The following is a 27,197-nucleotide window of genomic DNA, read 5'->3' as shown; positions in this document are numbered from 1 at the left end:
TTGATTAAAAATAAAATAAAATAATATTTATGTACCACCTATTTTTAGAACAGTAAACAATTAACTCTTATTATCTTATAATTATTGCTATAGTAGATGACATTCGAAACACCCTGTATACATGTTTAATACACTCCCTTCTGCTTAAACTCGCAGATGTTTTAATAATTTTATAAGAACTCATTTAACAAAAAAAAAATCCACACTTCAGACATTCGGGCGTTTGTCATTCGATGTTCAAAATTGTCGTAGAGGAATCCATGTGATGTTGATATAATTTTTTTTGAGTTGCTTAAATTAATTTTGCCATTATGTCTGCTTCGCGTTTTTTGTGCGTATTCTTGATTTGTATAGCAGTATCCCACGGTTATCATTCTAATATTGATTTCAAATCAAAGGTAAAATTTAGAAAATTGTTATTTAATAGGCAGGTAGTCTTAAATAAAATGCATATATATTCTAGTATATATATACGAATATACCTTAATGCCTAATGTATTAACCTCAAAAACGTATGTACCTGGTAATATTTAATTTTATATTTAACTACTATGTATTATATGAAGATTGATAAAAAATAATATTTGATTCAATAAGTAGATAAGTATAAGTTATAACTTATAATAGGTTATATACCTATACGCTTATTAAATTAATTTTTAGTTTTGTCATTTAAGTTTTAAACAAACTGCAGAAATAGGTACCTACGTAGGAACATATAATGATAGTTTATAGTTTTATACGTTATACGTATATTTATAGTTTACTTCTTTCAATGTAAGTATGTGGATATCTTAACAACAGTATAGGTACTATTCGTACTGATGTACTGCTGTATTAGGTATTAATTTTTTTTTTCACGTGTTCATTATTATATCGAAATCCCAATAGGCAGTATTACTACTCTGCGTATATTCCGTATTTATTGCTATTAAATACTTCCCTTTGGCCGTTTTACCGCATGGGCACTATAATAATCCTATGCATACAGCCCACTAAGTAATGTCTAGGGCCCCAAAATGACTTAATCCGGACCTTCCTACCTATATCTATCTGTTTAAAATTGTCTATACTACAAGTAAGAACAAATCAATTATTAGTCCATTCATATATATTTGCATTAAAACTAAATTTAAATTTAAATACAGTCGAGTAGGTACCTAAGTTATTATTATTTTGCTGTGAAATGTTATCTTACTAGTTAAATATTTAATGGACAAGTATTACATTTAAGTACCTAGTAAACTACCTATGTATTTACCGATTAATTATAGCTTTTCGCTATAACAATGAGATTTCTACCTATACCTATATACAAAACACACATGTTTACAAAGTTGACTACAGATTTAAAAGTTCTACTAAACTGCTAACCATATAAATTATTATGATTAATATCAAAACAGTTTAGTTTTGTATTTTTAATATTTAGGTTTTCGTTATTTTTTCAGAATGGTACAATATTAACTAAAAGTACAAATGATATTGATACATCTTTAACAATCTTCAATACAGAATTTTTTGACAAGGAAAAAGTAAGTAAAAAATATAAATAATTAAAGGCGTCAGCAGAAGGGGATTAGAATCGGAGTGGGAAATATTTTCATTTTAAATTTTTTGTTTCACCATCTGATTACTGATAAGTAGGGCTCGGAAGTTATAGGAGCTAAAAAATCAAAATATGCACAAAAAAGTTGTAAAATATGCATGAAAAAATGTTGAATATGCAAAATAAAATGTATTAAATATTATGCAAAAAAAATTATTTTTTATGTTTGGCTTCATATTTAGGCTAACCTAACTACGAACGTTAAATAATCGAAAATAAAACAATAAAACCATAATTATTAGTAGAATACATCAATTTTTTAGAAAATATTAAACAAGCATAAAAACCAATGAAAATTGAGAAATATGCATAAAAATCCAATGAAAATTGAAAAATATGCCTTTTTTTTTATAAAATTGACAAAATATGCAAAAAAATGCATTTTTAATTTTTGGATTTAAACTTGTCATTGTATAAAAGGGATTTCTAGCATGGTCTGCTATAAATTGAGAGCACACAGAAAAATACGCAACTCCTATAACTTCCGAGCCCTAGTGAGAAGTCACCTATTGTATGTGACATGTTTTTTTTTTCATATAGGGTATATACTTTAATAATTATTATTTATGAATTGTATGTAGTTAGTTAAAACTCAATCTTGCAGGATTAATTTTAAATTTTGATTAATTTGTACCTAATATACCTATATAACAACTAATAATGTCACAATGAATTAAATAATTTTGGATTATATCTTAAAATAAATTTTTCTAATTTATTCAGCCATTTATTCTACAAACTTGAAATTATTTTATGCAATCTATGAGTATTTAATTTTTTTTTATCAAAAAGTAAAAACTTGGTTGACTCTTGGTCTCGTCACTATAAGTAGGCACCTACCTATATGCCATAAATCTATAAAATCGTAGTTCTGATGTTCATAATCTAGTGTAATAAAAATATCAACTTTTTTTGATTTAAATTTTAAATTTTATTTTAAGATTTTTCGGTAAGTCTTACATAAAATTAACAAACTATATACCTAACTATGTATTAGTAATTAAATATATGATTTAAACCTACATAAAAAAGATTAATACATGGAAATAAATGTTTTTTCCAGGTTAAAGAAGTTCCAAATTATCAATCCTGTCTTTAAAATTCTTTTACAATCCTTTAAAATGTATATTATAGTAATGTATGACGCCGTGTCAATACATTAATATATTATAAACACAAGAGATATTCATTTTAATAAATCAGAACTTTATTTAAAATATAAATGAGATTCACGAAATATATTTTACAATACAATTCCTGAAGGAAGACATAATAATGGGTATAATTAATAATGACTAGCAGCACAATTCTCAGAGTGTGCTTCTCATCAAAACAATACACCAAAGATGTTATATATCACAATTATCATTTATACCAAATTCATATAAAAATCCCAACCCCAATAATAGTAATGATAATTGACACAAAAAAAAGCCAAAGAAGGAATCCCCTACATGCCCCCTCATGACCTGACGCCCTTATAAACTACCATTTAATTTTTCTCCCCCATAAAATTGTTATTTTGTAGATGTGTTTTTAGTAACCATCCTTAATTATAGTTATGTATTAAGTCTCCCACTAGAAAAACATAAATTTAATATAGGTACATTGATAGTATAATAATATTAGAAACTTTTAACAAAACAAATAATATTTTAATCAATAGTAGGTAGGTAGTTTATATTAGTTGGTATTATAATTTACAATATAGTTAACAATTGTAATGATTTCAGAAAATAGTTGCGCATAAAAATGTAATGACCAAAGAGTGTGTATTAACACTAGTGGATTATCAAGCCAACATTATACATTTTAAAAACAATTATGACCAAAATATGGAATTAACTGAAGATGAAGTAAAAAAAAAAATTTTATTTAATAGTAAAACAAATAACAATAGTATTTTTTACTATTTATTGTAACATTGCACTTTGTTTATTTTTAATATAGATGGTTGAAATTATTGGAGAAAATTTAAGAAACTTTTGCAAAGATAAAATCATTATTTTAAATAACTTTGACAATAAACGTTTTAGTAGATCTAAACGATCAACAGATAAGAAACGATACCAAGGTCAAACCCAAACTCAATTTGTTAGTTTTGGTTCAAAAACTTCTAATCAAGAAGCAAAAAATGGATTAGCCGAAGCTTTGTCACAACCTGATTTATCGAGGGCAACTGTCAGTAAGTGTCTGCTATGATATTTCTAATTAAAATGTAGAATTATTATATTGCCATATAAAATATATTCAATTAATTTGAAAACCGCAAGTTTTTATTCAATGCAATTATTAAAAATAGTTGTAAATACCTACCATATTGCATAAATACTTTGTATTAACTTCTTGTACTTACTAACCTGTTGGTTACTACTTACTATAGCCTTTAGAGTGTAGGCTATAGGTACGTATTACCTAGGTACTTACAGTATCCAATAACCAATAAATCCATTTACATTAAAAAAATGCATTTATACATACGGATACATAGATATACAAAGATATAGTCTAAATTAAATAAAATAATTTTAATAATGGTATCATCATGGATTTGTTTTATACGGAGGGCATGTATTTAATTAAAATTAGTAGGAACGTTGCGATTGCACCTTACATAGACAAAAAAATCTCGGATGGGTTAAAAAATAAAAATCTATTAAGATATCATACAAAAATATTTGGTTTATATTACCTACTAGAAAATCTTAATCCGAATAGTATGCAGACTGTGTGAATATAAGAGTATTTACTCGGAAATAAGAAGTACATTACCTAATAATTCATTGATGACATCATTTATTTTGACGTGATTAGTGATATTAATCCAACATTTTTTTTATGACCGTATTTATACAAATAATGTCTAGCACAACCAGTATAAATAATAATTATACGATTTTTTTATAACGAAGTTGTTATTCTGGGATTTATAACTTCATCATGATCATTCATAGATATTTAAAAAAAAATTTAACATTCTCAAAAATGTTGTAAACGTGGTTCTATTTTTGTGACCAGTTAAACACCCATCGCGGTTTACATACCAATGTGTATCACACATTGAAATACTCAAATACATTTAGACCATTTAATATTTTTACTAATTTTTTTAATACCTCTAATATTTCAGCTAGTTAACAATTCCAATATAATGGATGTACCCATAAAACGTCGTATTTGCTGAAGACTAATTTAATGAGCTAATGCTAATATTAAGTATGTGTGCTAGAATGCTCGTAACGAGCAGCTGAGTAAGGTTTATACGTATTTGTTCCACAATATGATCTTCAGGAAATTTTGTGGTGGGGATTATTGTATTCGGTGCATACTAATTGACTCCCAAAATAAACTGATTGCCTCCCATCCTTGTCGTAAATAAAAAAGTTGATATACACTAGTTGTCTCCGATGATCAGGTACCTAGCTCATAATTATATACGAATTGTCTCCAAGAATGTTCACACTCGTTATCTACCGTATAGAATTAAACAGTGATTCATAAATTTCACTATAATACATCAATACATCAATTATAATGAAAATTAAGTTTACAGTAACAAAATAATTTATGCTTAATAAATTTTAATATAATAGATTTATCATTAATATAGATCTATAGAAATTTTTCTATTTTATCATAGTAAGCATCGTAGTTCTATTTAAGTCTAAGAAGAACTTCATACTAAAATTATAGATAGGTATTTAGAATTATTAAAAAAAAAAATGTTTTATTATTATTAAAAAAATACCAGTCTTAGGTATATATATACAAGTATAAACATACTAACCTAACCTTACATTCTGATTTGACACTCAGTTATCAAAAGGTTTGCCATCCCTGGTATATAATATACATCATTTATTGTGTTATAGTCTCGATCTGAATTAGATTTAAAACGTCGTTATATTAATATATATTAGGACGCAAAGACCCCAAAGAGTATTACATAAAAGAGTATATTATTTTAATGTTTAGTCATATCTATATAATCGTCTCAAATATCAATGAAATTAAGTCATAAATTACGACTTTGAAATTACAAACTAATTTTGATATATGATATTTGAAAATGATTGGAACCATTTATACATTTTTACCTGCCTATTATGAGGCACTAGTACTAATCTTTTTCGTTTACGATAATATTTAAGATATGTCGGGAGGCAACTCATAAATAGTCGGGAGACAATTTGTACAAAAATTATCGACCTTTTTGACTTCAGTGGGCAACTAGTGGGCTCCCATTGGGTTAAACTTATACACCCTCCCCCCACAGATACGCCCTAGATACATACAGTAAATTATTTCTATATTAACAATTATGTTACACTGTAAAAACATTCATTAACACACAAAAGATGTACATCTTTTATTATTTATATAAAAATGTTTTAGGTGGTTTGAACGGTATGGGACAAGCTCAAAGTCAGTCAAGCTTTAGTGATTGTGATGATTGTTCTGGACAGGATTATAGAGCGCATTCAACACACGTGGACAATTCTCATACAGGGCATTTTCCATCACTTCGACCCATAAGTTCTGTTCCTCAAAATCAAAATTCAAGACCATATAGTGAATCAAATACAAATAGACAGTCACCAGGCTCACAAAATGAAGAAAGTCAAAGAGGACATTCTATCAATGATCAATACCCAGATACATACCCAGGTTCAGGAATAAACAATTTATTGCCAGCTAATCAAGTTCATGGATATGGTGTCAGGCCATCTGTCAATGGTCAGTATCCAGGATCGGGAACAAACAACAAATTACCAGGTAACCAAGATCAAGGATATGGCGTCAGCCCTTCTATCGTTGGTCAAAATCCAGGTTCAGGAACAAACAATAAAATACCGGGTAACCAAGATCAAGGATATGGTACAAATCCGTCTATTGATGGTCAATATCCAGGTTCAGGAATAAACAATAAATTACCAGGAAATCAAGATCAAGGATACGGTATCAGGCCATCTATCGATGGTCAATACCAGGGATCAAGAACAAACAATAAAATACCGGGTAATCAAGATCAAGGATATGGTATCACTCCGTCTATAGATGGTCAATACCAGGGATCAAGAACAAACAACAAAGTACCAGGTAACCAAGATCAAGGATATGGTATCAGCCCGTCTATCGTCGGGCAATATCCGGATACAGGAACAAACAATAATTTATCGGGAAATCAAGAGCGTGGATATGGTAACGTACCTTCTCTTTATGGTCAATATCCAGGTAAAAATGAAGGTTCAGGATCAAATAATAATACAGAACTAGGTAAAATAGACTCAGGTCATACACATAGTTCTGCGAGCGATCAGAATCGGAACTTAGTAAATGCAAATTCACCAGAATCCAAAAAAGTTGTTAACAATAATGTTGTTAACCCAAACACGTATTCTATTAATCCTAGTCCATTTAATCCCAGTAGTTGGAGCTATCCAAATAAAATCACTAATAATAATCCTAATGTAGATCAGCAAATTTATCTTGATGGGTCAGGCTTTCCTAATGTTCCTCCGGGCCCAGGTCATGAAATACTGACTCCACATTATATACCTAATTCCGAATGGATAAGTCCTAGTTACAACCCACAAGTACCAACAACGACTTCAATAGAACATCAAAATAAACCATCTAATTATCCATCTAATCTTATACCTAACTATCAACAAAATTTTCCAAATGTTTTAGGTCAATTAACACCAAATAAGCCTATTTCAAGTGATAGAAACTCACAAAACGAGCAAAAGATTAAAAATGATGCTGCTGGAACTATACTAACTGGATATCCGTTGTCTTCAAATATACACGGTGGCCAAGATTATACCCAATTAAATTTACCTTCATTATGCAATTTCTTGTACCAGACGTGTCTTAATGCATTATCGAATAATAAAAGATTAAATGAATTTCAAATAACTAGTTCACAAAATAACGAAAAAAATCCAAATGAAGTAAAACAAGCTGATATTACTCAACAGCAAGGTTACCCTTTATATGGAGGACAAAATAATCAAAATCAAATACAACCTAGTTCTAGTCAGCCTCTATATACAATTGGATCTGGCGGGACGGGTGTCCAGCAACCTGGATACGTTCAATCGGGTGGAAATTTAAATCAAATGCAACCTAATTATGGCCAACCTCAAGGCACATCAGACTTTGGAGGATCTGGTATTCAGCAATCCGGATACGTTCCACCTGGTGGGAATGTTAATCAAATTCAACCAAATTATGGCCAACCTCAAAATACATTAGGCTTTGGAGGACCTGGATACAATCCATCGGGAGGAAATATAAATCAAATTCAACCTAGTTACGGTCAGCCTCAAGGAACATTAGGATCTAGCAGTACTGGTACCCATCAACCTGGATACGTTCAGTCGCTTGGAAATGTGAATCAAATGCAACCTAATTTTGGCCAACCCCAAGGTGCATTCGGCACTGGAGGATCTGTTTTTCAGCCACCTGGATACACTCCATTGGCTGGAAATATTAATCAAATGCAACCTAATTATGGCCGACCTCAAGGCCCATTAGACCTTGGAGGATCTGGTTTTCAGCAGCCCGGATACGTTCCGTCTGGTGGAAATGTCAATCAAATGCAACCTAACTATGGCAAATCTCAAGGTACATTAGGATCTGCCGGGGCTGGTGTCCAGCAACCTGGATACGCTCCATCAGGTGGAAATGCAAATCAAATTCAACCTACTTATGGTAAGCCTCAAGGAACATTAGGATCTGGAGAGTCTGGGTTTCAGCAACCTGGATACAATCCATCGAGTGGAAATATAAATCAAATGCAACCTAGTTATGGCCAGCCTCAAGGTATATTAGGATCTGGAGAGTCTGGTTTTCGGCAACCTGGATACAATCCATCGGATGGAAATATAAATCAAATGCAACCTAGTTATGGCCAGCCTCAAGGTACATTAGGCTCTAGGGAGTCCGATTTTCAGCGACCCGGATACGTTCCATCAGGCGGAAATGTAAATCAAATGCAACCTAGTTATGGCAAACCCCAAGGTACATTAGGATCTGGTGAGGCTGGTGTCCAGCAACCTGGATATAATTCATCAAGATTACCTCAAAGTTATCCCGAATCGTATGGTGATAACAGTTTTAGAGGTCCATCTCTTAGGCCAGGATCAGAAATGGAAAATATTAATCCATCACCAAATCCGATAATCGGTGGTCAATTTGGAACAGATATATCATCTGGAGGTTCTGTGACTCCTATTGACACTGAAGGAGGAGACGCGCAATCCATGACTAATGTAGATGTTGATGGGCACGAAACTAGAGCGTCGGCTTCAGCTCAAGGAAAGTCCAAAACAGGTATGAGTCAGACACAAGTATCTGGATCATATTTAGGAACAGGAACGTTTTCTGCTCAAGCTCAAACAAGCGATAGCGATAAAGGAGCTCAAAGCCAAATTGTAAGTAATACAAATGGTACAACAAGTTCAGCTCAAGGAAAAGGAGGAAAGGGACAAGCACAATCCCAAGTTCTTTATAATGCAGATAATGGCATTGCTTTAGGCGAAGCACAAAGCTCAGGAATTAATTATGGGACAAACACTCAATTGCAAGCTGGTATAAAAGGAGGAGTGGCAGATGCACAATCAACTGGACCAGGAAGTACTTCTAGTCAGGCTCAAATAGGTTTCTTACCTCATGAGTCTAACAACAGCACTAATCAAAAGTCATTATTCAAAGGTGGCGGTGCAACTTCAGCTCAAGCTGGATCATATAGTGGTCAATCGCAAAGTCAATTGTTTGGGTCATATAAGCATGGAATTTCATACAACGGTGCTGCTCAAGCAAGTACTGGTAAAAAACTTCAAAACTTACCAAAATTAAATTTGGCTGATGCCAAGTTAAAAATTGGACAACTGGAAGGATCTAATATTGAAATTAAAAATCAAACTGATGCACTCCAGAACTTAAAGTCTGTTCCAAATCTAATACAATCTCAAAATAAGTCAGAAATTTCTAACGTTGATTACCAAAAGCAACAAAATATCTCTTCAACGCAGACACCATCTATTTTACCACAAGAATCGTCTAAGAATGTTGATGTTTATCCTGAATATGAAGATAATGATGAGTATGATGAAGATAGTGATGAAATCGTAAATACAAAATCAGTAGAAACAAAAAAAGAAACAATCCCAAAGCAAGAGCAAAATATTATTTTAAAATTAGATGACAAACATGATGCCCAAATTACTCGTGATTCTGATAGTCAGCTGAAATCTGGACAAGTGTTAGATGCTGGTCAAGTTATACCAGGGACTAATGGAACTAAAATACCAAATGGATTTAGAGGAATAGTAGCTTCGGTAGCAGGAGACCACACCGAAGCTAAGGCAATTCCGGGAGGTCAAGCTCAAACCCAAACTGTATTCTTAACACCCGGAATAGGTAGTTTAACGGTGGTAGACAAAACAAAATTAAGAGCACAGTTAAATAAAGAATCATATGTTAGCCCAACTAATAAGTTCCAAACTGAAATTAATGGAGGAATAGGCAAATATAAACCATACGAAAAGAATGTCCAGTATTTTACTAAGTCATCAACTTGTGGTTACTTTTCATTTTCATGTAACTATGTAAATGGAAAAGATGGGGCTAAAATATGCAAACCAAATCCACCACCTTTCCCATGCCAGGGAACTAAAAATTAATGATTATAACAAACAGTATAATATTTATTTTTTTAAACAATTATTTATATTTTAGATAAGTTAATTTAGTACAAAATTGTATACTTATTAAACCTAACTTTGTACTATGGAATTAAGTAGTTCTATTAAAGTAACATTTAATATCTTATATGCTATTTAACTATTATTTGTTTCCCACGTGATTATTGTTATATAAAAGAAAACTCACAAATACTAAATGTATAACTACATAATAAGACAATAAAAAAATGGAAAATGAAAATATCTAATGTGTTTGAAGAATACAAAACAAGTATAAAATATAAGTTATAAAATAAAATATTAAATATAGATTTAGTGAATGTGTTTTGATTTTATGGCAAGATCATAAAAAAGGTATTTTCTATAAGTGTATAATATATATACAAAAAAAAAAATTATAATATTAAATATTTGACACATATTTAGAACTATAACGTGTATTCTTACAATGTATTAATTATATTAATTGACTGATAATATATTACACAAGAAACAAAATATTTTAGTAGTTTTTTCACCAATAATAAGTAACAAACATTAATGCTGGTCTATTAGTTGAAATTCAGTCTTCATCGCTATGACTTGAATCATCTGAAGACACTCGACTTGTTAAACGTGTCAATCTTTAAAAAAAATAATAAAATAAAATAAATTGCAACCAAAAGTCTTGGTTTTAACCAAATAATGCAATTGTATTCTTACTTTATGTTCTATGAACTCAAAAGCAGCATTTTTAAAGTAAAATGTAAAAATATTAATTATAATTATATTAAATGGGATAGTTTATATCAGTGACATACTTGTATATTTTAATGTAGCATAGCATAATATTATGCTTCAAACATTTCTATTACAAAAACTTGTGAGGGCCTCACAAGTCATAGCCCTACAGAACTATTTTTTATATAATATGGTGTTCTATAAAATTGAATATCAATGAGAGGCGGACAATAGAGTATGTAATACTGAACACACATACTAAAGTATATAACCAGTCAACGAGCCCTTTATGTGTTGTTTACAATTTATCAATAAGAAGTGGTAATAACTTAACTACCAATGAATAGTATCTATATAATATTTTCCCACATGCTGCAGTAGTTTAATAGATTATTTAATAGATGATATTGAATATCAAATATTGATAGCCATGTTACGACTGCAGTGGCATTGTTACTAGCCCCTGTAACAGTAGCGTAGCCAGAGAGGTTAGAGAGAGGGGCCCATGCCCCTCCACCCCGTTGGCCGTTTTTTTTTTATTGATTTTATATCAGTAAATCCACAGTCAAGTATATAATATGAGTATATCAGTACCTATGATAATATTAATTTATCATATGTAATCGCTATAATATTAAAAAGATAGAAATTATAATCTATAGTTGTGGTAGTAAGGTTACAAACATGATCATTGATCATAGATAGATAAGTATGAACTATTTTTTTATAGTAAAGTTATTGTAAGAGACCGCTCATGCTTGAATGTATTTATCATCTAATTTATATCTGGTCATAATATAATAAGTATACAAATTATCTCTTATTTTTTTAGTCAAAACGATACAAATTTAATTTTTATAATTTACCCCCCCCCCCTTCATTTTTAAGAAATCCTGGCTACACTACTGCACTGCAATACTATAACTAAAAACCATACCTCAAAGTTCACACTACATTGAATTTGCGAAAAATAAAAATTAATATGACTAATTTTGAAGTGTTTGCTTGGTATGCAAGCACAGAAAACCCCCATATTAGGCCACTGGTTTATAATGTTTATATGTATATATATATATAGGTATAAATGATTAAAATAATACAAACAGAAATTAAGTAATGCTAATTAAATGTTTTTTGCATACATCAATCCATGATTATATTTTGTTATTATAAATCGAAAAACACTCACATTTAATGAGCTTTTAATAATGTAATGTCATTTTTTGGATTAATTAAAGAACTCATTGAAGAAATATGAGTGAATACTTTTGAAATTTATTCAATGCATTTAGAACATGTTTAGAATAATTATTTAAAATTGTTAAATTAAAAAATTTAATTAAATTTACAATTGTTACTAAAATCGTTTTAAACTATTATAAAAATGTGTGATAGTTGTAAATATTAACCTTAAATAATAATTATTATTAAAACAATAAATATCATATAACAAATTGTTATTGAATTGATTAAAAATATTTTAAAATTTTAATGACATTAATTTAATCAGTTGGATTTCAATCGAAATTGTATACAATAAAATTAAATATGTAAAATCTGAAATGATAATTCATTGCACAAGTCCTCACCTTATATTTTGATGTTTTAATTCGGCCTGTAAGCTATCAAGCTTTTCTTGTAAATCTTCATTTAATCTTTGAAGTTTCCTAAAAATCAATAATTTTTAAGCAAATGTGTTTTAAGATAATTACATTTTTTAAATATAAAATTAACTATTCATTTTATGATTACAAATAAGAGATTATATTAAGACAGGTAACTTTGTGACAGTAAAATTCCTAAATCTTAACATGCTGATTTACAGAAATCTCACATTAAATGTTGGACAGGAATTTTATTAGTTTAATCTTAATTAAATAATTATGAATCAATTAATTATTTGTAAAATCCTTTATGTAGCAAATAGTGTAAAATCTGCCATTTTAACAAAATGTATTTTTTATTAATATATTTTAGCACACATATTGAATTAGACATACTTTATAGTATTAGAAGCAGTATCATAATCTTCTTCTGTTGTAGCTAACTCTCTTTTTAATTCTTCTACTCGGCTTCTTAAACGTTTAACTTCATTCTCATATTGCTCACCCCGCCTCACTAAATGTGCTGACTCAGCACTTTGGTCAACACACATTTTCTTTTGTTTGGATAGAATGTGTTTTAAATTGGCTAACTCCTGAAAAATAGTGATATAAACATTGTTAACTACATAATTTTATATTATGTCAAAAATTACAATATTTTTATCGGCCAACTCTTCTTGCAATAATCTATATTTTGTGTCTGATAATGATTCGGGTTTACTCTGTTTCTGCAATTTGTCTAGTGTGTCGTTCAATTCAGATTTTAATTGCTTATTGATTCTTTCCAAGTTCATCATTTCACTTTCAAGTTGTTCTCTTTTACTCCATTCAATTTCATTCTCAGATTGCAAGTGTTCTAGCTAAGACCGATAACAATAATTATAATACAAATTATTTATACATTTTAATTTTGTTAACAACTAATTTATTAATCACCTGTATTCTTAAGTCTTCCAAACGTTTGTTTGTAATAACCTGATTGTCTTGACAAGTTTGACATTCTGATTTAACACTATCTGTACCTGACAACTGACTATGTAAATTATTTAAATCTTGTTGAGTGCTTTCCAACAGATTTTCCAAATTCTTTTCAAGTTTATCGACTACTTCGTCAGATAAGGTTGTATTAGGAATTGGTGATTTAATGGGAGAAGTTGTTTGATTGAACAGTTCAACTGCATGTTTGGGAACCGCCTCTTGTAGAACATATTCTTCAATACCTGAGTCACTCACAATCGATGGCTGAGGTATAGATGATGAACTACAGCAAGTATCTGGATCAGAAATACCATTTTCCAATGCATCAACCAGTTGAGAATCCCATTGTCCTATAAAAAAAATATTTAAAACTAAATAACCTTCGACATTAATATTCAGAAAATATACCTGCATGTTTCAATAGAATCAGATTGACTTTTTCTAATTCTTTGCGCAAACATTCATTCTGTTGCTCAAGATTTTGCTTTTCTCTTTTTATATTACTGTTTTCTTTTAGTACATGTTCTAAGTTATCTTTGAGCATCTTAGCTTCTTCTCGAGCTTTGTTTCTTTCATTTCTCACCTAGAAATAACAATGAAAAGAATTAGAACACCACTAATCCTTTTCATAAAGTTAACTTTACCTTGCTCCATTTTTCACGCCAGTTAGCGGTACAATCAGACCACCATCGCATTGTTTTCTCCATTTGTGTTGCTCGTGCCCTGGCTTCATCTAATTCGCGCTGACGCATTGACTCTCTAGTATCCCAATCGGATGCTGTAGCTGATGCAACAACACCACCAGCATCACTAGCGGCCATTTTAACGGCCTAATTTTTGAATGATTATAAAATTAAAATGCATCGATAAATACTTTATTAATAATTTAAAGATATAGGTAATATACAATTTAACTTACCATGATATTAAAATACTTGATTAATGTTTTTGGTTCAGAAACACCAAATATGTAGCACTTATAATAAACATTGGGTTTTTTCACATCACAATTATGTAAGTTAACCTGTCACACATCATAAGTAAAGCCGTTCAAACTAGAAGCAACGCGAAAATTTAAATATTACACAACCTAACTACTGTTGAAATATTTGCAGAAGATTTAGTATTTAGTAGATTTAATACTTGTTGTCACTTGTCTGTTGACCATCGTCATCAACTATCAACAATCAATCTAACTTGTTTTTATCAACTGAACCCTTATCAAACTCAATATCATTCCCTTATCAAATTTTTCAATATTTTGGACTTAGAGCCAAATTTGAGGCACTTTCATTAAAAATATTATAAATTTATATAAATGTGTAATAATTAATAATTATTAATATCCATCATCCATACGATAGATTCTATAGGCATTTCGCATTTAGCTTTTAGCTAAGCACTAAATACATTTAATTAGGTATATCAGGAATCGTGCTTTTGGCCTATACAAACGCTCGTGAAACCAATGAAATTCCATCTATTTTGAGTACAGTTTACTATGTAATATACACAGTAATATTGTTATCATATAAATATTTGATAGAATATTAGGCCATCAATGCAGTTTAGCTCCCAACTAATTTTTGGAAAAAATGTTCGGAAACCCTTGTATCCAAACGAGTTAAGAACAATGGTACCTACCACGGTCTTAGATTGTACCTACAATCAGAATAAATTGGTTGGTCGGACTTACTTTAAAAGTTTTTTTTTTTTTATTGAAAGAAAAATATGTACAATCTGTATTATGCTATACAGTAAGTAATATGGTTAATTTTGTACAAGGCTGGACGGCTTGATGGAAGGGGGTGTCCAAACAACACTACTTCAATTCTAGACTTTTAATTTGATATTTTTTTTTCTTTTTTTTTTTTTTTTTCTTTAAAAGGTATAACTCATAATTTTTTGAATTCGTGGTTTTGCGTATTCCCACCCATCTACCATCAGGGGTTTTTTTTTTTTAAATTACTTTATTCACAATAACATAAAAAGTAATTTGGTAATGTTTTCTGATCCACCAAAATATTAGATAAAAAACTCAAATACAAAAAAAAAATCAAAAACTCTATTTTTGGTACCTATTTTACACTAAAAAACACAATAGTGAAGTTTTGGAGGTATTTGGCCATGACTTCCAGATAAAAATTTGACTGACTTTTTGAAAATACCATCATATTATGACATTATGTTATAAGCATGCAAGGTGCAAAAACACAAGAGGTTAAAACTAACGATAAAAAACGCTTTGGAGCGATCGCTGCATTCGTTTCGAAATATTAGTTACACATTAAATTATATAATATAGTTCTATTGAATGTACTAGTAAATTGTTTAACCAAAATCACTGACATGTCGAGGAATACCTTTTGGTCATTTATTATGTCTAAATATTGTATTAGATGTCTACCATCATAATTTTTTAATTATGTATCTATGCGGCCAAGGAGCACAGAATAGTGCAAGATGACGCTAACGTCAGACTGTCAGAGTTAGAATTATTGCGAACCGATGCTTCGTGCGTCAGCGTCACGAATGCAAGCCTGATATTTCTCGTCTTAAAATTGAATACTAATTGTATATTTGCTACACATAACATTGTGATTTGTGAATCCTTATTACATAATTTGTGATAATAATATTGTAATTTAATAATATGTTATCGCTAATCCAATATAACTTAAAACCGCGATTATACATTTATACAATTATACCACACATTATATTGGATATATGTACACAAATTATACATAAATATAATTACATACAACTAAAATTATACAAGGTGATTCGCCATCATACATTTTCATTGTTCATCTCCGTTTTTTTTTCATCATAACTTTTCATCTGATACCTGCCCTAATGAATTTATTCAAATTCTGATTTTTAGAATTTTTAACTATACGTACCTACTACCTATACTGAATTTATTTTAAAGTAAATACTTATAGATTTGCATACCATTTAACTATTTAAGGAATGTCCTGTGAAGATATCAACTGCCTATTTTTCAGACGAGAATCGATCTTTATTCTTAAAAATAGTGAAGTAAGTGGGTAGATGATTTTTTTTTGAAAATGTTGATTCACCCTTTTGAATAATGAATTAGTAGTTTTTTAATTATTTAACGGAGTGCACTAAGTGTAATATAAATCCACGACATATTTAAGGTTTGGAAGATGTGAGGCTATAATGATTCGAAAATTAAAATAATTTATAGGTATCAAAGTAAAAATTATCTGTATGTAATGTCTAATAAATTCTAAATTAATTAATTTAATATGACAACTACCTCTGTTATAAATTTATGTATTGTTTTTGGGTAATCTTAGAGTAAAATCACCCATTTGAAAATCATAGAGAATAATACTGATTGATTTTCTCAAAAAAATGTCAATATCATTTAAATTTACTAACATTTTTAGTTTTATTTTGAAAGACGAAAGTAGAACACTGAAAAAGTCAAATAAGTAATAATAAAATATAAAACTGATGATAGGTATGCCAAACCCTAAAACATATTATCCTCTATAATGTTTGTAATATGACTTCCTCTAAATATGATATTATGTATGTATCTTAACACCTCAAAAACTAGTCGTTCAACTGTTCAAGTATGATATATATGGTTCTCATTTAAAAAAGAACCTGTGGCGTCACAGGACACTCTTTAACTGGTGTGAAATCATATTTTAATAAATTGTTATTGAATATATGAAACAAATTTAAAAATTTGAATTAGAATTAATGTATTATTTAGAAAAATGTAGGTGAATTTGATTGGTGCGACACTTTAAAATAGAATTTCCTTATTTCCCACCACCCACCACTAGTACACAATGAATAATCTGTAATTCGATGTTATTTTACTATCTCGTGCTTATAAGTTATATCCATGTGCCGATAAAATAGTAATAAATAATAAGTACCCAATAGCTAATAATATATTTTAGTCCGTGCTATTATTATTTTAACAAACGGCAATTAAATAATTTGGTACCTACTACAGACAACAATAAATAGGTATTTTAGTATGAAAAAAAAACATTAATAATTAATAATTTCAGTTAATAAACGTTGAATGGTTTTGTGATCGAAGAACATGATTGTGAAATTATTTTTCAGAATTAATAATGCCGATTATACATATATTATCGTACATTACACGATTATACGTAGTGGGTATAAAAAATTAAGATATCTTAATTCGTATTTCGTGGTGGGTACACGTCTTGAGTTTTTGACTAATTTTCTCGGGGTTATCAACCGGTGAACGTGGATCAGTACTAAACTGATAAATGAACAATGATAAATGATAATATAATAAATCAGCTCCAGGCTATTCTACCTCCTACCGGCTACCAGGCGGACGTCACAGAGGCGAGAGGTACAGAGGCACAGAGCCAATTTCAGCGAATGATTCAACACGTGTTTCTTGTAATCTAAAAATTTCGTTGCCAGAACTTTTGAATAATTTCAACTTTCATTGTTTTTGTAATACCTATATTGCGAAGCTATGGCGACTACTGATAATTTGGGTAACTAAACTTTAATAATGAAATTGTAATATTTTCATATGACACGTTAGAATAACTTTTTTTTGGAATATAAATTATTGTAGCCTGTAGGTAATTATCTGGAAATTTTCTTGACTTTACCGTTGTGAAAAAAAAAACGCACCGGGATATTTGGACTGGGTGCTTAATAATTTTAAACCGGTTTAGCCTAGAAAATTTCTAGTGTAACACTTACTTTAGTAACAACAATAAATTCAGAATTTTACCAACTTACTATTTTACTGGTACTTGCCTAAATGTTAATGCATAAAGGTATTATAAATATTTATTCAATTCATTTTTATTTTTTATTACAGATACTGAATTATAATGTATATTTAAAATAATTATGCACTGTAATTTATTTACTATACAAGAACAAAATAAATTGTTCCATTATAATTATATTTTATGATTCCAACAAAATTATTTAATTAACATTATATTTTTTTTAGCTCTTATTAGTGTATCAGATAAAACTGGATTATTAGATCTTGCAAAAAGCTTAGTAGAAGCTGGTTTCAAATTGTTGGCAAGTGGAGGAACTGCTTCTTTTATAAAAAATGATGCAAAATTACCAGTTATTTGCGTCTCTGAATTCACTGGCGCACCAGAAATACTTGGTGGGCGAGTGAAAACTCTTCACCCAGCAATTCATGGAGGTAACCTTTATGCATACAATTAATAATTATAGTACTATAAAATATATAATTTGTATGTGTCACATAATACTAAATAATACTGAAATTATCAATGCTATTTATATTTTAGGTATATTAGCACGTTTAATACCTGCTGATCAGAACGATTTAAAGCAAAACAACTACAGCCTAATAAAAGTAGTAGTATGTAACCTATATCCGTTTGAAAAGGTTGTAGCCAAATCCGATACTAATGTTGAAGATGCTGTTGAAAATATTGATATTGGTGGTGTGACACTATTGAGAGCTGCTGCCAAAAATCATGAACGTGTCACAGTACTTTGTGATCCCGCAGATTATTTGGAAATATCTAAAGAAATATCATTGAACAAAGACACGCTTCTAGACACCCGGAAAAAATTAGCATTAAAGGCTTTCACTCATACAGCAACTTATGATGATTGCATATCAGATTATTTTCGCAAGAAATTTGCAGGCGGTGAGAGTCAAATGAATTTAAGATATGGCATGAATCCTCACCAATGCCCAGCACAACTATTCACTACAGATTTAAAACTACCATTAAAAGGTAATGTAGCTCATGTAAAATAAGTATTAATTTAAATTTGGCAATGAACGGAGTTATAAATACGTTTAGTTAGGAATATTTTCAATGTCTATAAAATATAAATTTTATTTATTAAAGTTTATTAAAACCTTGGAATGTATTTCATTAGAATCTGTAAAATTCATACAACACTTTTAATTAAGTTGCAATGCTTCATGGTAGAAATGTATGATTGGTATATTACGTCCTATTATAGTACAGTTTTTTACATATTTAATAAAGTTAAGACTTAAAATATGTAATTTTTATATATTTTAAACTTTATTTAAAACACATTATTACATAAATGATTAACATATAAAAATTAATATTAGTAATAAAAAGCATAGGTTCAAAACCAGAACTTCTCTAATTACTTATTGGCAATATTATAAGTTTTAACAGTTTAGAAATATAATTGATGTATTATTGTTTCATTTTTAGTAATTAATGGTTCACCAGGGTACATCAATTTATGTGATGCCTTTAATAGTTGGCAATTGGTTAAAGAACTTAAAGAGGTAACAGGTCTTCCTGCTGCTACATCTTTTAAGCACGTCAGTCCTGCTGGAGCTGGTTTAGGCATACCATTAAATGAAATTGAAGTAAAATAATTATTTGACTTCAATATAATTTCTTTTGGATTTATTAAAAAACTTTTTTAGGCATCATTATGCATGGTGAGTGATTTACTTGAAATTATGACTCCGCTTGGATCTGCTTATGCCCGTGCCAGAGGAGCTGATCGCATGTCTTCATATGGTGATTTTATTGCTTTATCACATTCTTGTGATTTAGTTACAGCTAAAATTATTTCCAGAGAAGTAAGATACTATATAAAATAATACTGTTGTATTTATTATTGAATTTTAATGTTTTTTTTTAGGTTTCTGATGGTGTGATTGCACCTGGATATAGCGATGAAGCTTTAAATTTGCTGAAAAAAAAGAAAAATGGAAATTATTGTGTATTACAAATTGATCCAAATTATACACCTAAGCCTGTAGAGCGTAAAGTTTTGTTTGGAATGACCTTAGAACAAAAACGTAATGATGGAAAAATCGATGAAAATCTTTTCACCAATATTGTAACTAAAAGACAAGATGTAAGTTTATCATTATTTTACTAAAAATATGTATTATTGATTATTGTTCAAATATAAATTACATATTATTTATTTTGATTTAGATTACAGAAGCAGCTAAACGTGATTTGATTCTTGCTACTGTAACATTGAAATATACACAAAGTAATTCAGTGTGTTACGCTTTCAATGGTCAAGCCATAGGAATTGGAGCTGGGCAACAATCAAGAATACACTGCACTAGACTAGCCGGCGATAAAGCTGATAATTGGTAACTAAAATTGCATTGCAGTTCATTTGAATCGAATAATATTTTTGGTTTGTCTGTTTTTTAGGTGGTTGAGGCAACATCCATATGTTTTAAATATGAAATTTAAAAAATCAGTCAAAAGAGCTCAGATAGCAAATGCCATTGATGATTACATTGGTAAAACTATTGGAAACGGCCTTTCACGTACCAGATGGGAAAGTTTGTTTGATGTCATTCCTGCGGAACTAACCCCCGAAGAGAGACGTGCCTGGTCTGCTAAGTTGAAAGGAGTTGCATTATCATCAGATGCATTTTTCCCATTCAGTGATAATATTGAAAGAGCTGTTCAGGTATATTTAATAAATAGTTGTAAATGTTCTCGTTAAACTATAATATTAATATTGTTATTTCATAAATTGTATTTAGAGCGGAGTTGAATACATAGCTTGCCCATCTGGTTCAACAAATGATCAAGAAGTAATTAATTACTGCAATGAACAAAACGTTGTGTTGGCTCATACTAACTTGCGTTTGTTCCACCATTAATTTAGTTCAACTGATTCTCTTATATAATTTACATTGCAAAATTTATTTTTGTTACATTGCTCAATATTATAATACATAAGCTAAGAAAATTTAATATTTTTTAAGTTTATAATTTATATTGTAAACGTTTTATAAACTATTTATATTTGTAATAAACAATCAACAATACATCAAACTGAACATAAGTCGTAGTTATAGGCGTTATAGCCCTAATTCTATATGCTAATTGAATGTGGTTACGTGTTTACTCTGTGTACAAGCAGTTATACTTAGTTGTTAGTAATTTATTTTTGTCTATCACTAGTTCTTATTTTAGTCTACACCAGAGCTTAAACACTCTAAACATTGATAAATTAGTGAGCCTGTGCAAATTTATCAAACTTTCTAATTAGTTACAACTATAGTATCAAAAATATAAATACTTCCGTTTTCCTCATAGGTTAAAGTCCCAGCCTTCAACACTGAAAGACCTACTTAACAATTGTTTTTTTATGCTAACACTGTTGTCATTATATTTTTGTGTAATAATATATATAAGTATATAACTACTAATGTTATCCAATTGGACAATAAATTTAGTGTCTAAAGATGCTAAAAGTTATGAACAATAATAACTATTTTAATGTTGCATTAACATGGCTGTACTAAGTGGTAAACAACAATTTTTTTATAGTAGCACTGTACTATCAACAAGCATTATTTATATTGTACAATATATTTATTATTATAACGAAAAGGCCCCTCCAAAATGAATAATTTTTTCACATGCCTTAAATTATGTTTATTCAACCATGGGTTGTTTGGCGCAGAGGCTGGAGCCCTAGATTTTGATGTTCAACAGGATTGAATAACGAATAGAGAAAGAAGTTACTCACACTAAACAAAGTTAATACTAAATTACCATTACTGCAAGAGATATTGTCACAGAGACATGATTCGGATGAATGAATGTGTAGGTATTGCAGATAGGTAATCTACAATTTTAATGTGTATCGATTAAAGTAGTTTTGTCATGACCGACAGATTTTTGACAGGTATTCATCGCTGTTCAAAACTTATTGTTATTCTTAAGAATTTTTATTTTATTAAAATCCAGAATCTTAGATCTTAAATTGTCATACACAACAATCTATTTGTCACGTCGTGATGCACGAATACTAAAATATATCATGATGTGATCAGGGGTGTATTGAAGCGTAAATTAATAAAAATATTTTTGTAGGTAAATAATAGTGAGCAATGAGCCTATTATTTTATTATTTGTACCTTTTTTTTATAACTCGACATGGTGACTTGGCACACCACAACCACACCGCTCGAGAATCATACAGAGACATCATCAGCGCCAGCGGAAAGGCCAGCTGCCCAAGGTCCCGCGCTTTTCATGACATTTGATGATTTTTAAGCCTATAATTTTGTTTTTCCAATTAAAAACAAAAGTTTTGCAGTGGCGGCTTGTGGGTTTTGAATATAATAATTGGAATACTTATAATAAACGGGTGGGAGTAAAAATAAATTATAATGCCGGCGAACGACGGGGACGCCCAAAACAATTTTGATGTTAAAATCTTGAAAATTTTTTAAACTTTTGTTTAACACTTGTATTTAGTGTACTTAGTATACCTAAACATTTAATTTGTACATATTTTATTTTAATAAATATTTAAAAAATTTTAAAAATTCTTCTATCTAAATACTATAAATACTAGGACGTGACAGTAAATTTCTTTTGCCTTGCGAAAAAAAGTTTCTCGGTCCCATGAAAAAAATCTGCCCCGAGTTCCGCAAAAGGCAAAACCTCCCGCCGGCGCTGGTCGTCATAAATATATCTGATGTGTAAATAGATCGTCAATTCTATGAGATACATAGACTGATGAAAATATATTTATATAATATAATATAGCCATATAGGTATATTACCTATATAAGACAAGTAGGTATGCATTATTAAATTATTTGTGTTTTTTGTGTTGTAACTTGTTAAAGAAGTCTTGTTTGAGAATTAAAAGAGTGAGCAATATTGATTTTCTAAAGCAGCAAGAAATAATTTCGGACAATGTGGCGTATCTATACTCAAAAGTCAAAACATAATTTACTAATAGGTACTATAGGTCTATAGCCTATAGGTAACTCTGGATATGATTATGGACATACACATAATTTTACACTTCCACAGAAATTCTGTGACTGTTTCTCTGTTCTCTAGCCATTGTTCGTGAGTTCATTCCAAGTTACTATAAAAAATAAAATATAAAAGTTAGTTTTCTATGAATTGTGATAAATTACGTCCACTGTCCACACTCCACGCTCAGATAAAGACAATATTATTATTTATTATTTAATAATTATTCTCCATATTTGTGATATCGCCATTACATTTTCCCTCCATTTTTAATCAAATCTTTGATAATAAAATAATATTATGTTATATTGTTCAAATACAATGGCATTTCATAACTTATGTTTTCAAAATTCATACTCCGTTAATAATACTACTTGTTTACCTATAAAATTATTACAATTTGTTCTTCGTTTGATGATTAATTCATAACCGATAGTTCTAGTTTACCATGATGTTATCGAAATCAAAAATTGCTTCAATCAGAGATACGTTAAATTCTGAATTTCCATTTAGGCAGGTACAAATAAATACGTTGTCCAACTTCTTTTTAAATGTAAGTACAATTTTTATCTTGTTCATACACATTTTGCAGATTTAGAGGCGATGCAATACTTTTTTTACTACTCGGAGTTTCAACGTCTACTGGACTCTTGTTAACTCACGAAACAACTCTCAATAGTATCTTTGTGTTGTAACTGTGGAGTTTAATTTTTATTTAAGTATTATATGGTTTTTTTATTCTACAGGAAGATGGAGTTTTACCTCCATGTGTTTTTATCCATGGTCCACCATCTACTGGTAAGACAAGTTTAGTAACTCGATTATTGTATTTACTTAAAAAATCAGTCAAATCATCTATTGTGAATTCTATATGCTGTTACACAAGTCGATTATTATTTGAACCTATTTTAAAAGATTTATTAGGTAAGTAAATAATATCCAACATATTATGTTGACATAAGCACATTTTACATATTATTTGTTTTATTTTTTCTCTACAGAAGTTAAGCAAAGCAATATACCTAATCGGTGTGATTATTTTATGCAATTTTTAAACATATTAAAACATGCAGAAATTCAACAAGAACGAGTGATTATAGTGTTGGATAATTGTGAAATGTTAGGACAGGAACATATGGTTTTATTTTCAAAATTACAAGAGCTTATAAAAAGTTATCAGTTTAGTGTTATATTTATTAGCCAAGTAGTTCCTGCTAAATTTAATGAGGACATTAATTTTATACCAATAGTGTTTGAACAGTATAATAGTGGTAATATTTTAAATAGATATTATTAGTTCAAATAATTTATTAATTATATTATTTTGTGTAGATGATGTATCTATTATTTTATCAAGGGATAAACCAAACAATTGGAGTTTATCTATTTACCAAAATTTTTTAAATGTTTTTATGGGATCTTTTTATGGAAGCTGTCGAGATTTGGTAGAATTAAGACATTTGGTAATTTTATAAGACAATAAATAATAATATATTTGGTGGAATTAAACATTTTTTTATTAATTCCATATCTCAATTTGTAGGCAAAACTCCTATTCATCAAGTATGTAGAGCCAATAGCAGATGGATCATGTGCAGAAATCAATCAAACTTTACTATTCAGAAAAATTAGTCCTAGTATTCACTTTTTGCTCAATAATGTTTATCTTGGATCAAGGTACCTATACAAAAATGTCTTATCTTTACTTAAAAAAAATACTCATATTATGTAGTTTTATACAATTATATGTTTTATTATAAGGGTATTTTAAAATATGCATTTTAGTTTAGCATGTATTATAAGTAAATAGAAAAAAAAAATAGCCAACCTCATGATATAGGTAATTTTCTTAATTGAAAGATTGATAATGGGTGAATTCACTAAAATATTTAAAGGAACAAAACAGGGTTAGTTTTGCATTTCTGCTGAACATACGTTAGCACAGTGGTTTTCAACCTGGGGGTCGCGAATGATAGGTTTGGGGGTCGCCAAAAATAATAGATGAAATGATTTTTCCATTTTTTTTAAAAATAAAATAAAGTTAATTTTTAATTTTGTTTTATATAGAGAATTATAGATTATAGAACATGCTGAGGAGCGTATAATCTTAATTTTTTATTTTTTATCTTATCGATAGCGGATATGGATTATTAAATTGTTCGTAACTCGTATCGTATACATAGGATAGGTATATTTGAACAATTTCAGTCGCAAATATTTATAATAATCAGTTCCTACTTAGGTGTCATTCGTGCAGTAGTGCAGTACATGTATCTCACGCGATATAAAGTACGTTACTATACTGTTTTAAAATGGAAAAGTATCCCATTAACAACAGTTTATGTATTATGTATTTTTTTATATTTAAATTTATTGTATATGCTTGTATTGTTTTAAAATAATGTTGTATTATGAATTAATTAAATTTTTAAGAGTAAATTAATCAAAATCGTATAACAAATAAATATTTTTTCAGTAATTAAATCAAATTTTGATGAATAAAACAACATTTTTTTTTGAAGGGGGGTCGCAGTACAAAAAAAAATAAAAATGGGGGGTCGCGACCCAAAAAAGGTTGAAAACCACTGCGTTAGCATATGTTGTGTATGGGTCAAAGAGAGAAAACAAATAGTACAATGACATCCTAATTAGTTGTAATTATTTAGTTAAATTCCCAGTTGAAAAATAAATAAAATTTAAAATGTTCAATTACTACTATTTTTATAAGGCTATAATAATTATGATTTCAGTTTGGAAAATATCAACAGTTTGTCTGATGAGAAAACAAAATTTGAAAAACTTGCTCTGGATTTACCATATTATGCCAAATATTTTTTAATTGCTGCATATATTGCATCATTTAATTTACCAAAATATGATAGGCAATTGTTTGTTAAATCATCAAACAAAAAAAGGAAAACTGATCGGTTAAACAATAAAACAGAAAATTCTGCTAGTCAACTAGTTGGACCTAAGGTTTTCTCGTTAGATCGTTTACTAGCAATATTTTATGCCATTATTGAAGAAAATACAAACATGACTGCCAACCTTTTAGCGCAAGTAATTATATAAAGAAACATTATTTATTTTAACTGTTTTAAATTTTTTTTTTTAACAAAATTGATTATTATATTTAATAATTATAATGTTCTATTTTTTTGTAATAGATTAATACATTATCGGATTTGGGACTATTAATACGTTTAGGCGATGGTAAATTGGATACCCCTAAATACAGATGTAGCGTTAGTTTTGACTGTGTCAGTAATATTGCTCGGTAAGTAAATAATTTATATTTTTTTATTAATAATCCGTTATTCCCAGTGCTGAATTGAAGGGAGGCTCTTTTATTTTATTTTACTTGGGGGATGGTACAAAAAATTGCCGAAATAATTTTTATTAAAATGTGGAGTAGATTTAAATTGTTGTCAATGAAACCTGAGACACCTAATGAATTTTACATTTTTTAATATTAAAAATATTTTTTTATATCATCCATGATTTAGAATACTTATAATACATTGATATATTTTTTTAAACATACTAGTTTATTCTTTTTTCTACATTTAAAAATGCCATCATATTATAAATCTAACTAATAACATTTTTTTTTTCAGGACAGTGAAGTTTAATTTAAATAAATATCTTATAGATAAGTAATACTTAACTATATAATTTTTTTTTATCTTATTTTTTTATAATATACTGTTAGCCATTAGTCTTTATGTATTTTTGTTTTAATATTAATAATTGCCTTAATAATAATAAT

The 27,197-nt window shown here is 29.2% G+C and overlaps 4 protein-coding genes across 5 annotated transcripts; 3 read left to right on the top strand and 1 right to left on the bottom strand.

Moving 5' to 3' along the window:
- The first annotated feature begins 189 nt into the window (after window positions 1-189).
- LOC111040907 lies at window positions 190-10,736 on the top strand. The gene is made up of 5 exons (XM_022324973.1): window positions 190-398; window positions 1,452-1,535; window positions 3,343-3,465; window positions 3,560-3,794; window positions 6,005-10,736. The coding sequence occupies exons 1-5, from the start codon at window positions 312-314 to the stop codon at window positions 10,300-10,302; spliced, it is 4,827 nt and encodes a 1,608-aa protein (XP_022180665.1). The 5' UTR covers window positions 190-311; the 3' UTR covers window positions 10,303-10,736.
- LOC111040908 (coiled-coil domain-containing protein 102A) lies at window positions 10,653-14,818 on the bottom strand. 2 transcript variants are annotated; one of them, XM_022324975.1, is made up of 9 exons: window positions 14,545-14,818; window positions 14,270-14,455; window positions 14,034-14,208; window positions 13,584-13,975; window positions 13,301-13,507; window positions 13,044-13,240; window positions 12,633-12,710; window positions 11,026-11,033; window positions 10,653-10,946 (listed from the first exon to the last, which is right to left on the bottom strand). In XM_022324975.1, exons 1-8 carry the CDS (start codon window positions 14,545-14,547, stop codon window positions 11,027-11,029), a joined length of 1,245 nt encoding a protein of 414 aa, XP_022180667.1. In that variant the 5' UTR covers window positions 14,548-14,818; the 3' UTR covers window positions 10,653-10,946; window position 11,026. The 2 variants fall into 2 exon arrangements, with proteins under 2 accessions (XP_022180667.1, XP_022180666.1); XM_022324974.1 differs by lacking the exon at window positions 11,026-11,033.
- A 3,169-nt stretch (window positions 14,819-17,987) lies between these two features.
- On the top strand, window positions 17,988-21,854 carry LOC111040913 (bifunctional purine biosynthesis protein PURH). The gene is made up of 9 exons (XM_022324983.1): window positions 17,988-18,160; window positions 18,634-18,840; window positions 18,950-19,408; window positions 19,871-20,031; window positions 20,092-20,250; window positions 20,313-20,531; window positions 20,615-20,781; window positions 20,846-21,110; window positions 21,187-21,854. Exons 1-9 carry the CDS (start codon window positions 18,139-18,141, stop codon window positions 21,304-21,306), a joined length of 1,779 nt encoding a protein of 592 aa, XP_022180675.1. The 5' UTR covers window positions 17,988-18,138; the 3' UTR covers window positions 21,307-21,854.
- A 1,864-nt stretch (window positions 21,855-23,718) lies between these two features.
- On the top strand, window positions 23,719-27,095 carry LOC111040914 (origin recognition complex subunit 5). Its single transcript, XM_022324984.1, has 8 exons — window positions 23,719-23,981; window positions 24,175-24,352; window positions 24,430-24,699; window positions 24,761-24,891; window positions 24,972-25,105; window positions 26,179-26,488; window positions 26,596-26,705; window positions 27,046-27,095. The coding sequence occupies exons 1-8, from the start codon at window positions 23,877-23,879 to the stop codon at window positions 27,086-27,088; spliced, it is 1,281 nt and encodes a 426-aa protein (XP_022180676.1). The 5' UTR covers window positions 23,719-23,876; the 3' UTR covers window positions 27,089-27,095.
- The last annotated feature ends 102 nt before the right edge of the window (window positions 27,096-27,197 follow it).

This window comes from Myzus persicae, unplaced genomic scaffold (assembly GCF_001856785.1).
Source record: "Myzus persicae strain clone G006 unplaced genomic scaffold, MPER_G0061.0, whole genome shotgun sequence".
NCBI lineage: Eukaryota > Metazoa > Arthropoda > Insecta > Hemiptera > Aphididae > Myzus > Myzus persicae.
Note: the sequence above shows the minus strand (reverse complement) of the source record. Positions and strands in the feature narration are given on the sequence as shown.